Source organism: Chlorocebus sabaeus, chromosome 25 (genome assembly GCF_047675955.1).
Source record: "Chlorocebus sabaeus isolate Y175 chromosome 25, mChlSab1.0.hap1, whole genome shotgun sequence".
Classification (NCBI taxonomy): Eukaryota; Metazoa; Chordata; class Mammalia; order Primates; family Cercopithecidae; genus Chlorocebus; species Chlorocebus sabaeus.
This window is the reverse complement of record NC_132928.1, coordinates 27,238,422-27,251,938: the sequence shown is the minus strand read 5'-3', so window position 1 is coordinate 27,251,938 and position 13,517 is coordinate 27,238,422. Positions and strand designations below refer to the sequence as shown.

General features: G+C 48.1%; 1 protein-coding gene across 3 annotated transcripts in view; it reads left to right on the top strand.

The window, feature by feature from the left end:
- Positions 1-10,229, top strand: part of LGR6 (leucine rich repeat containing G protein-coupled receptor 6) — a 123,175-nt gene extending 112,946 nt beyond the window's left edge. For all 3 annotated transcript variants that reach the window (XM_007988948.3, XM_007988947.3, XM_037985743.2), the window contains 3 exons: positions 682-842; positions 5,298-5,378; positions 8,492-10,229. In XM_007988948.3, coding sequence (XP_007987139.3) covers positions 682-842; positions 5,298-5,378; positions 8,492-9,744 — 1,495 coding nt within the window. In that variant the 3' untranslated portion in view covers positions 9,745-10,229. The remainder of the gene's footprint in view (positions 1-681; positions 843-5,297; positions 5,379-8,491) is intronic.
- Positions 10,230-13,517: the final 3,288 nt, after the last annotated feature.

Here is a 13,517-nt window from a genome sequence, read left to right as displayed (position 1 = left end):
GGGCAGCATCTGAGCCCCTGGAATGAGGGTAGAGCCTAGGACACTGATGGGTGGAAAACAAGCTGCACAGCCACGCCGTGGTGCTAATGACATCCCGGCCTCTTCCATGCAGCAGCAGTGGTGCAGCCTGTGTGGCCCAAGCCTCATCTGCTGCACACTATTGAGATGCCCTTAGGGCCCTGCACTCACCCTCAGAGGGCACCAAATCCAGCTCCAATGTGCCCAGAGATGGGGGAGGATAGGATGCAGGCCTCACTGAGGGCCAGACTGAAGAATCACCAGGAGAATCCCTGTCTCCTTAAATATAAAAGAGGAGGCGCTGCCTGGGAGGAGAAGCAGAGCACTGGCAGTGCTGTGTGACCTTGGGGAAGCCTCTCCCCGCTCTGAGCCAGCAGAGAGGACTCCTGAAACAATGGGCAGAACGTTTCTTTCCCCATCTCACTTGCCAAGATGAACAAAGAAAGACAGAAACGCCTCCAGAGCCCTTCAGATCAGGAGTCAGGCTACAAGGCCCTTACAAAGAATGCCTAGGAGGCTGCCAGCACAGTGAACAGGGAAATTGGGAGTTGAAGGACAGGTACTGAGTGCCCAGCCCCTGGGTTGGAGATCTCTTAAATCAGACTTAGGTCTTAGACCCCAAAGATGCTGAGGCAGCCCACCTGCCCGCCTTTCCCCCACCAGGATCCTGGAGGTGCCTTATGCCTATCAGTGCTGTCCCTATGGGATGTGTGCCAGCTTCTTCAAGGCCTCTGGGCAATGGGAGGCTGAAGACCTTCACCTTGATGATGAGGAGTCTTCAAAACGGCCGCTTGGCCTCCTTGCCAGACAAGCAGAGAACCACTGTGAGTGACTGGGGGCCCTGGGCTGGGGAGGGTGGTGGGCTGTGGAGAGGAAGTTAGAAGGGATGCTTGGGGGACCTGAGAAGGAATCTGACAGTGGCTGCAGAGGGAAGCCCCACAGAGGTGGGAGGAGCTGCCCGTGATCTGGGAGGAAACTCTGCCTCTGTTTGCACTTTGTCTCTCTAAGACTACACCCAGCGGTGCTTGGGACGAAGTAATGATGGCAACAATGGTTGTGGTAATGTCTCAATATCTGCCTAGCCCTTTGCAGTTCACAAAGTGCCTCTCACGCACCATCTCACTTAACCCTCCCCTTATGGTCCACATGTTTCTTCTCCTTCAACCTCAGGGTGTTCTCACAGAAGACAGACCCCTTATTTTATCAATCTGAGCCAATATGATTTAATTAAATCAATTGAATTAAACCTACTTCCAGAAAAAACAAATCCCCTCATAATGTGTCCTAGAACCAAAAGGAACAGTGCAGTGTTATTGCTATCCAAGTCCATGCTGCACCTCTAGTCTGCCCCATAAGTCTGAAAGTGAGACTTCCGTGGACCACCAGGTGCAAGAGACCTTCACTGAGAATGGCCTATCGAGTGCAAGCTATCTTGGGCATCTGTGCTTCTGGAAGAGTTAGGGTAAAAGGCACATGTTGGAGGCAGGCAGCCAAGGGGGTTCTAAGAGATCATTTACTAAGTGGTGTCTTAGATACTAAGGGCAAAAAAAAGGGCTTCCTTCTCCCTCTGCCCATATTACAGAACACAAGCAGAATTAGGAGGGAGAGAGTAGGGGTTCTCTACTTTGGGGTATTCTTTTTCCATCTCTCACTCTCCACCATATTTCAATGGAGAAAATAAACAAACAAAAATCAAATATAAACATGTAAGAAAAACATCTCATGACAGTGTAGACAGAACTGAGGTCCAAACCCAACTACTACATTCACCAGTTGGATTGCATTGGACCAGTCATGTAATCATACTGAACCTCACTTTCCTTATCTTTAAATGAGAAAGATAATTGGCTGGGTGCAGTGGCTCATGCCTGTAATTCCAGCACTTTGAGAGGCCGAGGTGGGTGGATCACTTGAGGTCAGGAGTTCGAGACCAGCCTGGCCAACATGGTAAAACCCCATCTCTACCAAAAATACAAAAATTAGCCAGGCATGGTGGCATGCGCCTGTAGTCCCAGCTACTCAGGAGGCCGAGACAGAAGAATGACTTGAACCCAGGAGGTGGAGGTCATAGTGAGTTGAGATTGCACCACTGCAAACTCCAGCCTGGGTGACAGAGTGAGACTCTGTCTCAAAAAACTAAATAAATAAATAAGTAAATAAGAAAGATAATAGATAGCTCATAGGCTGTTGGGGAAGACTAAAAGATTCCATAAATGATGAAGTGTGCTCACCGCTACTACTGAGGACTGGTGCCTTCTGGTGTACATGTATAGGGAGAGTGCAACTGTGGAGTCCAGGGCACAGTGTATGGAGGGCAAATGGTGGGCAGGCAACCTGGGGGTCTCTGAGAGCCTTCTTCCCAATGTATTAACACACCTCCTAGGAAGGGTATGAGGACCCGATGAGGAGCAGCCCAGCAGCCTGGCTGGCTCTGGGCCGGCAGACGGCTGTCCCCGGGGGACATTCCCGGATGTCTGCTGTACACTCCCTCAGGGGGCTGGAAGGGGGAATGGAAACTTTCCTTCCTCAAGGTGAAACTTTCCACCGGGCTTAGGTCTTGGAGAACCACAGGGCGTCAAGATCGTGGGCTGCCTGCCGCCTGTAATGGGAGCCAGGGCAGGGCCCCCCACTTCCTGTGGGAGCTAATGAGCCTCGAGAAGGAAAGCCAGGAGCTGCTGCTCCAGCCAGATTCGATTTCCTCCTCGTTTGAAGAGTGGTTACTTAACACCTTGGCTGTGACTTTCCCAGCCTCAGACAGAGTCCACGGGTTTCACCTCTTGCATTTCATGCATGCATTTTGATTTCAAAGAATTGCTGAGCTCCATTCTGGAGAGCAGGGGCGGGCAGGGAGAGAAAGGTAGAGAGGAGGAAATGCCAGGACTCTGTGGGCACAACTCAGCCTCCTACCCGCCCTGATGGTGTCTGGGCCAGGGGCAGCTTCACAGTCTTCCTGCCTCCTGGGAAAACTCCCAACTGATGGTGTTTACCCTTTAAGTAGGGAGGAAGGATCCACACAGGAAACAGACTTTGTGAACCAAAGTTGGAACAAGTGCAACAAACAGAGTCACCTATCCATTGCTCTGCCTGATGGAGGAAGAGCCCACAGGGTGCTATCTCTTAAACCTGAAGATTGTACAGTTACCTTTTGAAGACAAGCCATTCTTTCCCAAACTTGGGTCCTCAGACACATTTCCCAGTCTGACTTGAGAAACTTGTCTTATTCTTTAAAAAGCTTTTCAATGACGGATTATCACGGCAAAAAAATGTTTTGTCTTTATAGATTATAAAATGTTCTAGATTCTCATTTCAAAATTCTTATAGAATTTGTGGACCTCCAGCATGTCTGCAACCCCCTAGAGTTCACAGGCCCTAGTTTGAGAAACACCGCAATAATGAATAAGACAAAAAAAAAAAAGTGTAGGGCGGGGTGCAGTGGCTCATGCCTGTAATCCCAGCACTTTGGGAGGCCAAGGTGGGCGGATCACGATGTCAGGAGATCAAGACCATCCTGGCTAACACCGTGAAACCCCGTCTCTACTAAAAATACAAAAAATTAGCTGGGTGTGGTGGTGGGCACCTGTAGTCCCAGCTATTTGGGAGGCTGAGGCAGGAGAATGGCATGAACCCGGGAGGCGGAGCTTGCAGTGAGCCAAGATCACGCCACTGCTCTCCAGCCTGGGCAAGAGAGGGAGACCCCATCTAAAAAAAAAAAGTGTAAAACCTGGACTTAGAATTGAAAAGAACATTAAAGATGATCTAGTCCAGCCTCTGACTCAGTGCAGAAATGCTTTCTCTCACATTGAGGACTTTCTGTTTAGTATCATCAGTGACAAATTATGTTCAGCTCATGCACCCGTAAATCTCCTGAACCCTCCCCACACCCTGACCCCCCAAAGCAATTGGTTGCTTGCCTGGGAAAGCATAATGGTTAAACATCTGGGCTCTGTAGTCAGACAAACCTGCATCTGAATTCTAGTCTATTGCTGTGAGGCTGCGGGTAAGACACTTAACTTCAATGAGCCTCAGTCTCCTTATCTGTCACCTGCCTCATGTGACTGTTGTGAGGGTTAATGGGACCATGAAGATGAGGACTGGCTGGGCACAGTACCTGGTACAGAATAAGAACTCAAGAAATGTTAACTCTTATTGTTCAGTAAATCTATTAGCTGAAAATTTTTTTCTAATTGGTACATAATAGATATATGTATTTGGGGGGGCATGTGTGATTATTTAATACATTCATATAATGTATATAAAGATCAAATCAGAGTAATCAGGATATCCTTTGCCTTAAATGTTTGTCTTTTCTTTATGCTAGAAACATTCAAATTATTCCCTTCTATCTAGGAAATAAATCTGTTAGTTGATGCCACTCATTGTAGCATGACAATTTGTTTCCTTATTAGTCTGCACAAGCTCTTTGAGAGCAGGGCCATCTCTTATTCATCCCTGAAATTCTTCTGAATTTGCCCAGTGCCAGAATTGCACTCAGCAGATGTGGACCTACTCTGCACCTGTTGAAGCTGGGGTGTTCCTTTTTTGGACAGCTCTAATTGTGGGAACTTACTCTTGTTAGGAAGAAGTAGAGTGTCTCCATTCGAATCATAATTTGCCTCCTTCTACAGTCCATCCATCGATCCTGGTTCTACCCTCTGGGGCAAAACAGCATGTAGAAGTCGAATTCCTTTACCCCTAACAGTCCTTCAGCCCTTTGAGGACAGCCATCATATCCCCACTTACTCTTACCTCCTCCAAGTTAAACACCGCCCAGTTGCTTTGACTGTTTCTCTCACAAATGGCTTCTGCTCTCTCCCCCCTAGTCCACTCGTTCACATCTGAACACACTCCAGCTCACTAATGTTTTTCTTAATGTGTAGTTTTCACAACTGTACACAAAATTACAGTGACAGCCCAGCCAGAGTAGAGAAATGTGTGATCACTAGCATACATTATTAAAAGAGCTTCCACTCCAACTCGAAGCAGCACTTGTGGGTAAGGCCAACTGGAGAGGACACAGAGCCCTGACTAATAGAAAGAGAAGGTTTAGGTGAAATGTTTGCTGTGCAAACATTTCCTATTATCCTATTATCCACATGTGGATAATAGGAAGCTGACCAAATCTTTACCCCCAAGGGTAGAAATGGATGTGCAGGGTTGCTGGAATGACCAGGGCTGAGAAGAGTTAGTTGGAGACAACTTAAAGGAGAGGGCATTTGGAGAAAGGTAGGGCTTGACTGACACCAGGACCCAGGGCCCTGCATCACTTTCTCTCCTTTCAGATGACCTGGACCTAGATGAGCTCCAGCTGGAGATGGAGGACTCAAAGCCACACCCCAGTGTCCAGTGTAGCCCTACTCCAGGTGAGGTGGTGTCTGGGGAATGGGGACGAGAGGGAATGGAGAAAGGGCACCCAAACACCTAGTTGAGGTATTAGTTCAGCCAGGCATGTCTGCAGCCACATTCTTTGCCTGACTCCCAGCCTGCTGCAGGAGGGCCCTCCTTTCATAATTCCTGGGGAAGGAACTGGAGTTCTTTCCCTTGGGTGGCTGCTTGAGGGGAGTAGCATGAATGGAGGCGAAGTCAAGCAATCAGCCAATTAGCATTGGTGCATCCAGGAGAAAACTACTGTCACACAGGAGAGAAGCAGGAAAGAATGCCTTGACCCTATTGCTCAGGGTGGCACATAGGACTGCTTTTGAGTAATCCCTCAGTCTAAGACCCATACCACAGAATCCTAGAGCCAGATGGGACTCCGAAAGGTTACCTTCTCTATCCCTCCCTACTCCATCCCAGGAAGATTACAGTCTCTGTTAAAACTCTGCACAGTGGAAAAACTCCATAGTATTCCTGGGCAACTCCTTACAGCACCATCTAACCCTTACAGTTGGGGAAGTCTCCTTTAGCGTCTAACCTAAATTCATCTTGCTATAAAGAAAGCAAAAAAGAAAATTCTCTTTCTCTTTGGTGCAATTCAACTGGAGATGTTTAGAGTGAGGAAGTCACTTCCCTTGCATATAAAATGCTAACGGGCCACAGAAGGTAGCAAGCAGCATGCTACTTAGGCAAGGATGGGAACTCGTCAGAATGGACAGAAAGTAATGAACAGTGTGCTTCTTCCATTTCATTCCACCTCCATTTTCCTGTTTTCCAGCTTTCTCTGGCCCAGGACCCTTGCCTTCTCCCTTTACCCTCTCTAAAGCCTATAGAGTGATTGCCTGACCCTGCCCAGCCCGAGTTCTCAGTGCTTGGTGACAACAGCACGCCCTCTAGTGCCAGTTCGGGGCCAGAACACTAACCCAACCTGGAGGAAGCAGGTGCTGCTTCTGACTTGGAAAAACACACATGCTGCATTCACGATGCCATGGAAATTTCACCTCTGAAAACCAGTAATCAGCAGGGATGAGATAAAAAAGGAAGTTCCAAAAGACAAAGTCCAACTTGAGCTTGCTTTTCAAATAATTCATACCAAATGGTCAAATAATTATGGTACATTTTATGGTACATGAAATATGTTTTGAATAATATAAAGATATCTTCTGGGGAAAAATTTGGGAAAGTCTGCTTGATAAAAATGTAGCTTAAAGAGAACGAGAAACGCATATACAGTTGTCTTAGTCCACTTTGTGTTGCTATAACAGAATACCTAAGGCTAGGTAATTTATAAAGGAAATAGGTTTGTTTGACTCACAATTCTGGTGGCTGGGAGGTTCAAGATTGGGCAGCTGCATGTGATGAGGGCCTCAGGCTGCTTCAACTTGTGATGGAAAGCAGAAGGGGAGTGGGTTTGTGCAAATAGATCACAGGGTGAAAGAAAAGCCCAACTCCCTTTAACAACCCACTCTTAGGGAACTAATCCATTCCCTGGATTGATTGAGAACTCACTCACCCCCACAGAAGGACATTAATCTGTTCCTGAGGGATCCCATGATCCAGATACCTCCCACTAGGCCCTACCTCCAACATTGCCACATTGGGGATTCCACTTCAGCATGAGTTTTGGTGGAGACAAACCGTACCCAAATGATAGCAGCAGTAAAATCTTGATTTAGTTTAAAAACCTATATGTATGTATGTATTTTTTAAAGACTGGACAGAAACATACCAAGATAATGAGTTATCTCTGAGAGGTGAAGTATCATGTCATTTTAATTTTTTCATGTTATATTTTCAAATTTTCTACAATTATCACCTATTATATTTGGTAATAAGAAAAAAATGGTTTAAAAATAGCTCCCACAAAAGCCTCTCAAATTCCCATGCTACCTAGAAACACACTGAAGAACAAGAGTCAAAAGCCAAAGAAAATGAAGAAATAATATTTCCAAAGATACAAGGTGATTTAGGAACAGACTTTGGAGAGAGGGATGGAAAACACCAGGATCTCAGGCATCTCGTGTGGACCCAGGTTGGAAAACCCCAGAAGTCATCTGTATTTTGATTTACTGTACTTGAGACACTTTACCTCCCAAATACTGATTGATTGATAAATATTCAATGTGGTCTGTACCCCTCTCACAGAATAAGGGAGAGCCAGCCTGGTGTAATATTTGGTCAGGACTCTCCCACGGTGGAGGCCTTAGTGGATCACTGGGGACTGACTGAAAGAAACAGAGCCTCAGGCATAGACTGGTTACTGTCTGGGCAGTCCCTCACACCTCTGTCCCTACCCACCATATCTCCCAATTCTGATACCTTCTCCACTCCTTGATGGCAGCCTGTCCTTCCTTTCTTTCCAGTGCTATCCTTCACTTAACATTTCCTCAATATCTGGGTTTGTACTGTATTAATTTGTACTGTGTGTGTTTATTTTTTATTTTTATTTTTTATTTTATTTATTTATTTATTTATTTATTTATTTATTTTTTGAAAGAGTCTTGCTCTGTAGCCCAGGCTGGAGTGCAGTAGAGCAATCTCGGCTCACTGCAGCCTCCGTCCCCTGGGTTCAAATGATTCTCCTGCCTCAGTCTCCCAAGTAACTGGGACTACATGTGCGTGCCACCACGGCCAGCTAATTTTTTGTATTTGTAGTAGAGAAGGAGTTTTGCTTTTTGGCCAGGCTGATCTCAAACTCCTGACCTCAGACGATCCATCTGCCTCGGCCTCCAGAAGTGCGGGGATTACAGTTGTGAGCCACTGTGCCTGGCCTATATGCGTTCTATGTTCTGGTGTACTGCGAGGAGGGTTAGGGTTCACCCCACTTGCAGCTCTTTGAAAGAAGAGTCATGTATGTCCCACTGCTCCTCCCCACAAGCCCAGCTGGGGGTTCTCTAAGGTGAGAGACCCTCCAACTGGGAGTTCTCCGGGGCCAGAAACTGGGTCAGCCTCCCTTAGACTGGGAGTTTTCCGAGGGCAGGGGCCATGTTCATCCCCTGTTGACTGGAAATTCTCTGAGTACAGAGGCTGACCTTGGTCCTCAAGACCTGGTCTCAACATCCTCTGGCCCAGGGTTAATGTCTCATCTTCTCTCCTACAGGCCCCTTCAAGCCCTGTGAGCACCTCTTTGAAAGCTGGGGCATCCGCCTGGCCGTGTGGGCCATCGTGTTGCTCTCTGTGCTCTGCAATGGACTGGTGCTGCTGACCGTGTTCGCTGGCGGCCCTGTCCCCGTACCCCCGGTCAAGTTTGTGGTAGGTGCGATTGCAGGCGCCAACACCTTGACTGGCATTTCCTGTGGCCTTCTAGCCTCAGTCGATGCCCTGACCTTTGGCCAGTTCTCCGAGTACGGAGCCCGCTGGGAGATGGGGCTGGGCTGCAGGGCCACTGGCTTCCTGGCAGTACTTGGGTCGGAGGCGTCGGTGCTGCTGCTCACTCTGGCCGCAGTGCAGTGCAGCGTCTCTGTCTCTTGCGTCCGGGCCTATGGGAAGTCCCCCTCCCTGGGCAGCGTTCGAGCAGGGGTCCTGGGCTGCCTGGCGCTGGCAGGGCTGGCGGCCGCGCTGCCCCTGGCCTCAGTGGGAGAATACGGGGCCTCCCCACTCTGCCTGCCCTACGCGCCGCCTGAGGGCCAGCCAGCAGCCCTGGGCTTCGCCGTGGCCCTGGTGATGATGAACTCTTTGTGTTTCCTGGTCGTGGCCGGTGCCTACATCAAACTCTACTGTGACCTGCCGCGGGGCGACTTTGAGGCCGTGTGGGACTGCGCCATGGTGAGGCACGTGGCCTGGCTCATCTTCGCAGACGGGCTCCTCTACTGTCCCGTGGCCTTCCTCAGCTTCGCCTCCATGCTGGGCCTCTTGCCTGTCACGCCCGAGGCCGTCAAGTCTGTCCTGCTGGTGGTGCTGCCCCTGCCTGCCTGCCTCAACCCACTGCTCTACCTGCTCTTCAACCCCCACTTCCGGGATGACCTTCGGCGGCTTCGGCCCCGCGCAGGCGCCTCAGGGCCCCTAGCCTATGCTGCGGCCGGGGAGCTGGAGAAGAGCTCCTGCGATTCTACCCAGGCCCTGGTGGCCTTGTCTGATGTGGATCTCATTCTGGAAGCTTCTGAAGCTGGGCGGCCCCCTGGGCTGGAGACGTATGGCTTCCCCTCAGTGACCCTCATTTGTCAGCAGCCAGGGGCCCCCAGGCTGGAGGGAAGCCATTGTGTAGAGCCAGAGGGGAATCACTTTGGGAACCCCCAACCCTCCTTGGATGGAGAACTGCTGCTGAGGGCAGAGGGAGCTATGCCAGCAGGTGGAGGCTCATCAGGGGGTGGCAGCTTTCGGCCCTCTGGCTTGGCCTTTGCTTCACACGTGTAAATATCCCTCCCCATTCTTCTCTTCCCCTCTCTTCCTTTCCTGTCTCCCCCTTGGTGAATGATGGCTGCTTCTAAAATAAATACAACCAAAACTCAGCAGTGTGATCCATAGCAGGATGGCCCAGTCGCTGGCTCCACTGATCACCTCTCTCCCGTGACCATCACCAACGAGTGCCTCTTGGCCTGGCTTTCCCTTGGCCTTCTTCAGCTTCACCTTCATGCTGAGCCTTTTCCTTGTCATGTCCGAAGCTGTGGACCAGAGACCTGGACATCTGTCTGCTTAAGGAAAATGAGGGAGGTAAAGACAGTGAAGGGGTGAAGGGTTGATCAGGGCACAGTGGACAGGGAGACCTCACAGAGAAAGGTCTGGAAGGTGATTTCCCATGTGACTCATGGATAGGATACAAAATGTGTTCTGCGTACCATTAATCTTGACATATGCCATGCATAAAGACTTCCTATTAAAATAAGCTTTGGAAGAGATTACACATGATGTCTTTTTCTTAGAGATTCACAGTGCATGTTAGTGTAATAAAGAGAGAAGTCCTACAGTAGTAAAATCTATTGAACTTTGTTTAACCCAGTTCCCTGAATTATTTGGTAACAGGTTTTTGTCTGCTTGTTTGGTGTTCCTGGAATATCTATTAATATGACAGAACTTAGCACTGTTCTCTCCCAGGGAGCTCATCTCTGTACCACCTAGTGCTACCCAGTGATATCACAAAATGCTACCACTTCCTGAAAGCCCTGATCCTAGAATGAACTGCCAGAGGTAACTGATGATTCCATCCACCAGTAGAGAGTCTCAACACTTTACCTCCCACCTCTCTTATCCTATGCTGGGAAGGATGAGGAGAAGACTGCCATTGTGGTTCCAGACTCAGACCCCTGAGTTGGGGCAGGGAGAAAGGGATCCCTGTGTATTCTCTCACCACCCTGCTATCAACCCCAGCAAGCACAAGCACCGATGAAAGTTTGTCTGCTGCAAGAGGGATAGTAGGGTTCCTGGATCCTGGCAGGGCTGTCTAGGTTCCTTCTGGCTCTTAGTTGCCTTCTTATGCTTCTCCATCAGATGCCCCCTGCCACCTCCTGCCACAAGCCAGGTCCTGCCTACTCTTTGAGACAAGGAGGCCTTAGCCAGAAAACAGGAGAGATTTGAAATGTAGGTATTGAATTTTAGGGAATTGTAGTTATCTGTGACCCTGGGTGCCTCAGATAGGCCACTGACCTTTCTGCCTCTCCCCTCATGACCTTTCTACCTATGGTCTACCAAGTGTTTCTGAGCATTTCCAGAATACCCCCCTCATCCAGCCCGAGACACACACACATTCGATCTGAGAGTGAGGTGGTAAGGACTGGGGCATCCTTCCAGACATTAAAGGTAATTCTTGGAGACATAAAAAGAGAATCCAAGACTCAGCAAAGGGCAAGACTCGCTCTAGGGTACCCCAAGAGCAGTCACATCTAGAGGACAGGAGTCTAGAATTCTGAGACCAGATGGAAAACAATCTTCTTCCTGAATTCTGGCATGGTCCTCAGCCGGGCCCTATCCCCAGGAGCTCCACTATTAAAACAACAAACCTGAAGAAAGCCCTTCTTCTAATTTTGTAGTTCAAGTTTTTGCAGCTTAGCTTCTCTGCTATCTCCCTGCTGTCCCCAATGCCTAGTGGAAATTCTGACACAGGACAAAAAGACTGCCTAGGCTGAGGTAGGTAGGGTAGCTCCATGGATGAAACTTGATACCTTTCTAAATCTTATCTGACTAGTTGCCTGGTCTCTTATAGGCTCTGAAGCAGAATGTGCTGACCTTGTAATCCCAGAAGAACCTTGGGGTCCTACCATGAGGCCAGCCTCAGTGTAGGTACTCGCTAATGATGGCAGGTTTATTTATCTGTTGTTTGTTTGAGAACCCTGCTCTCCCAGTTTCCCTAGGGCTGATCAAGAACCCTTAAAGGAAGGAGTTTGCTCTACTTTGGAAATTGAGAATTGGTGACTCTTATCAGGGAAAGGAGTTCTTTGCCTTAGGGATGACAAAACTCGTACAGTTTTTGGGAGCCTTGACTTGTAAAAAGTCACCCCAGATCCCTTCTCACTTCTTGCCCCTGCCATGTGGTCATTGTTCCCCTTGGAGTTAGGGAGTCTGTGTTGAGGTGGAGCACAGTAGCCATGTGTTAGAGGTTTAGGAGTCACAGGAACTTCTCCCTACAGGTGGCCTCTTCTATGAAAAGGGGACCAGTGATTTCTGGCTGCAAGCTCAAGGGTAGCACCACTGTCACCTTGTCATCCACTTCTAAAGCTCCAGACATCTGCTGGCCAGAGGAGCATCTGCTGAGCCTTCTCATTAGAGGAGAGGTGTGGAGGAAGGGAGTAGAGGTGTTTGCCATGAACTATTTTCATTATTCGGAAAGTCTGGTCGATGTACACTTACCCAAAATAAAGCTGAGCAGTACAGTTTCTTTGTTTTTTGATTTTGACTCAATTTCTAGCAAGTCAGTATGTTATTCCTTTGGTTATCTTCATTATGATCCACAGAAGATTATGAAGATTATGTATGTCTTTGATCACAAAATCAAAAAACAAATTATTCAGTGCATCTAAATGCATTTTGTTGGGTTGACAAAATCTTCCAAAATGGTATCCATGGGGAATTATCTGTCCAAGAGGGCTGTAGTTGTGGCAACACTGAGGACTGCTGACTGGGGGTGTGTTGCCCTGTGCTCTGTGTGCTGTGCATTGGCAACTGGTGCCAACCACAATCACATCTCAGACCGACTTGTGGAAAAGAACCTCTTATGGCAGAAATGGTTTTTATAAGCACCTTTGAGCATACCAATTTGTAAAATCCAAAAAATGCAGAGCTGACATTTGAAGATTATGGATGAACACAGCCCCTAGCTTGGCCTTCTCCTTGCTTTCCTCTCTCCTCCTCTAGCCTCCAATATCTTTCTAGTTTCCCTTTCTGGGAAGACTAAAAGGTCTAAAGAGTAGGGGAAAGGAGAAAGGAAGAGCTGACAATAAATAGGCCTGAGTGACGATGATGGGAAGTTGCTAGAACGCTTTTTTGTTTGTTCTTCTATTTTTTCTTCAAAATTTTTTTTTTACCTTTTTAAAACATTTTTACTCATTTTTAATTTTTTAATTTTTTTATTTCTTCTTATTTCAAAAACCAGCATCAGAGCTACAGTAGCTAGAATCCTTGCTCCTGTCTGGCACCATCTAACTACCTCTGCTCTGCTTTAGCAAGTTCTCCCACCCACCACCCCCACATCACTTCTGGGTTTCAGTTCCATGCCCTCCCCAGTTGCTTGAAGTATAAGGATTGTCAAGATGTAAATATTTGGATTCTTCTGTATAATAAAGTGCAAGTGAAGAATGATGTGTGTCCCTCAACTCCTTTCTGCTGCCTCTGGTGGAGCCATGGAAGTGGCCAGAGGTATTTGAGAGAGGAGTGATCAGTGGCAATGCTCTTCCTTAACCTGTCTTCTGAGTTCCGGGGCACCTAGGGCACAGCCAACGAGGCTCAAGGTTGAAGTTTGGAGGCATCAGAATCCATTCCACTCACTTATATCAAAGTGCCCTTTGTGTGCTTGCCACTGGATTAGACATAGAATAATCTAAAGAAAGCAGTGAGCAGGTTGGGCCTTCATTATTCAGACCCTGAACACCTTCTCAGACCCAACCCTAATGCTGGGGTTTCCTGATAATGTGAACCCCAAATAATCAGCTTGCTTTCCTCTCCTTGAGTGCACTCTCTCAAGCACTCTCTGCCTTCGG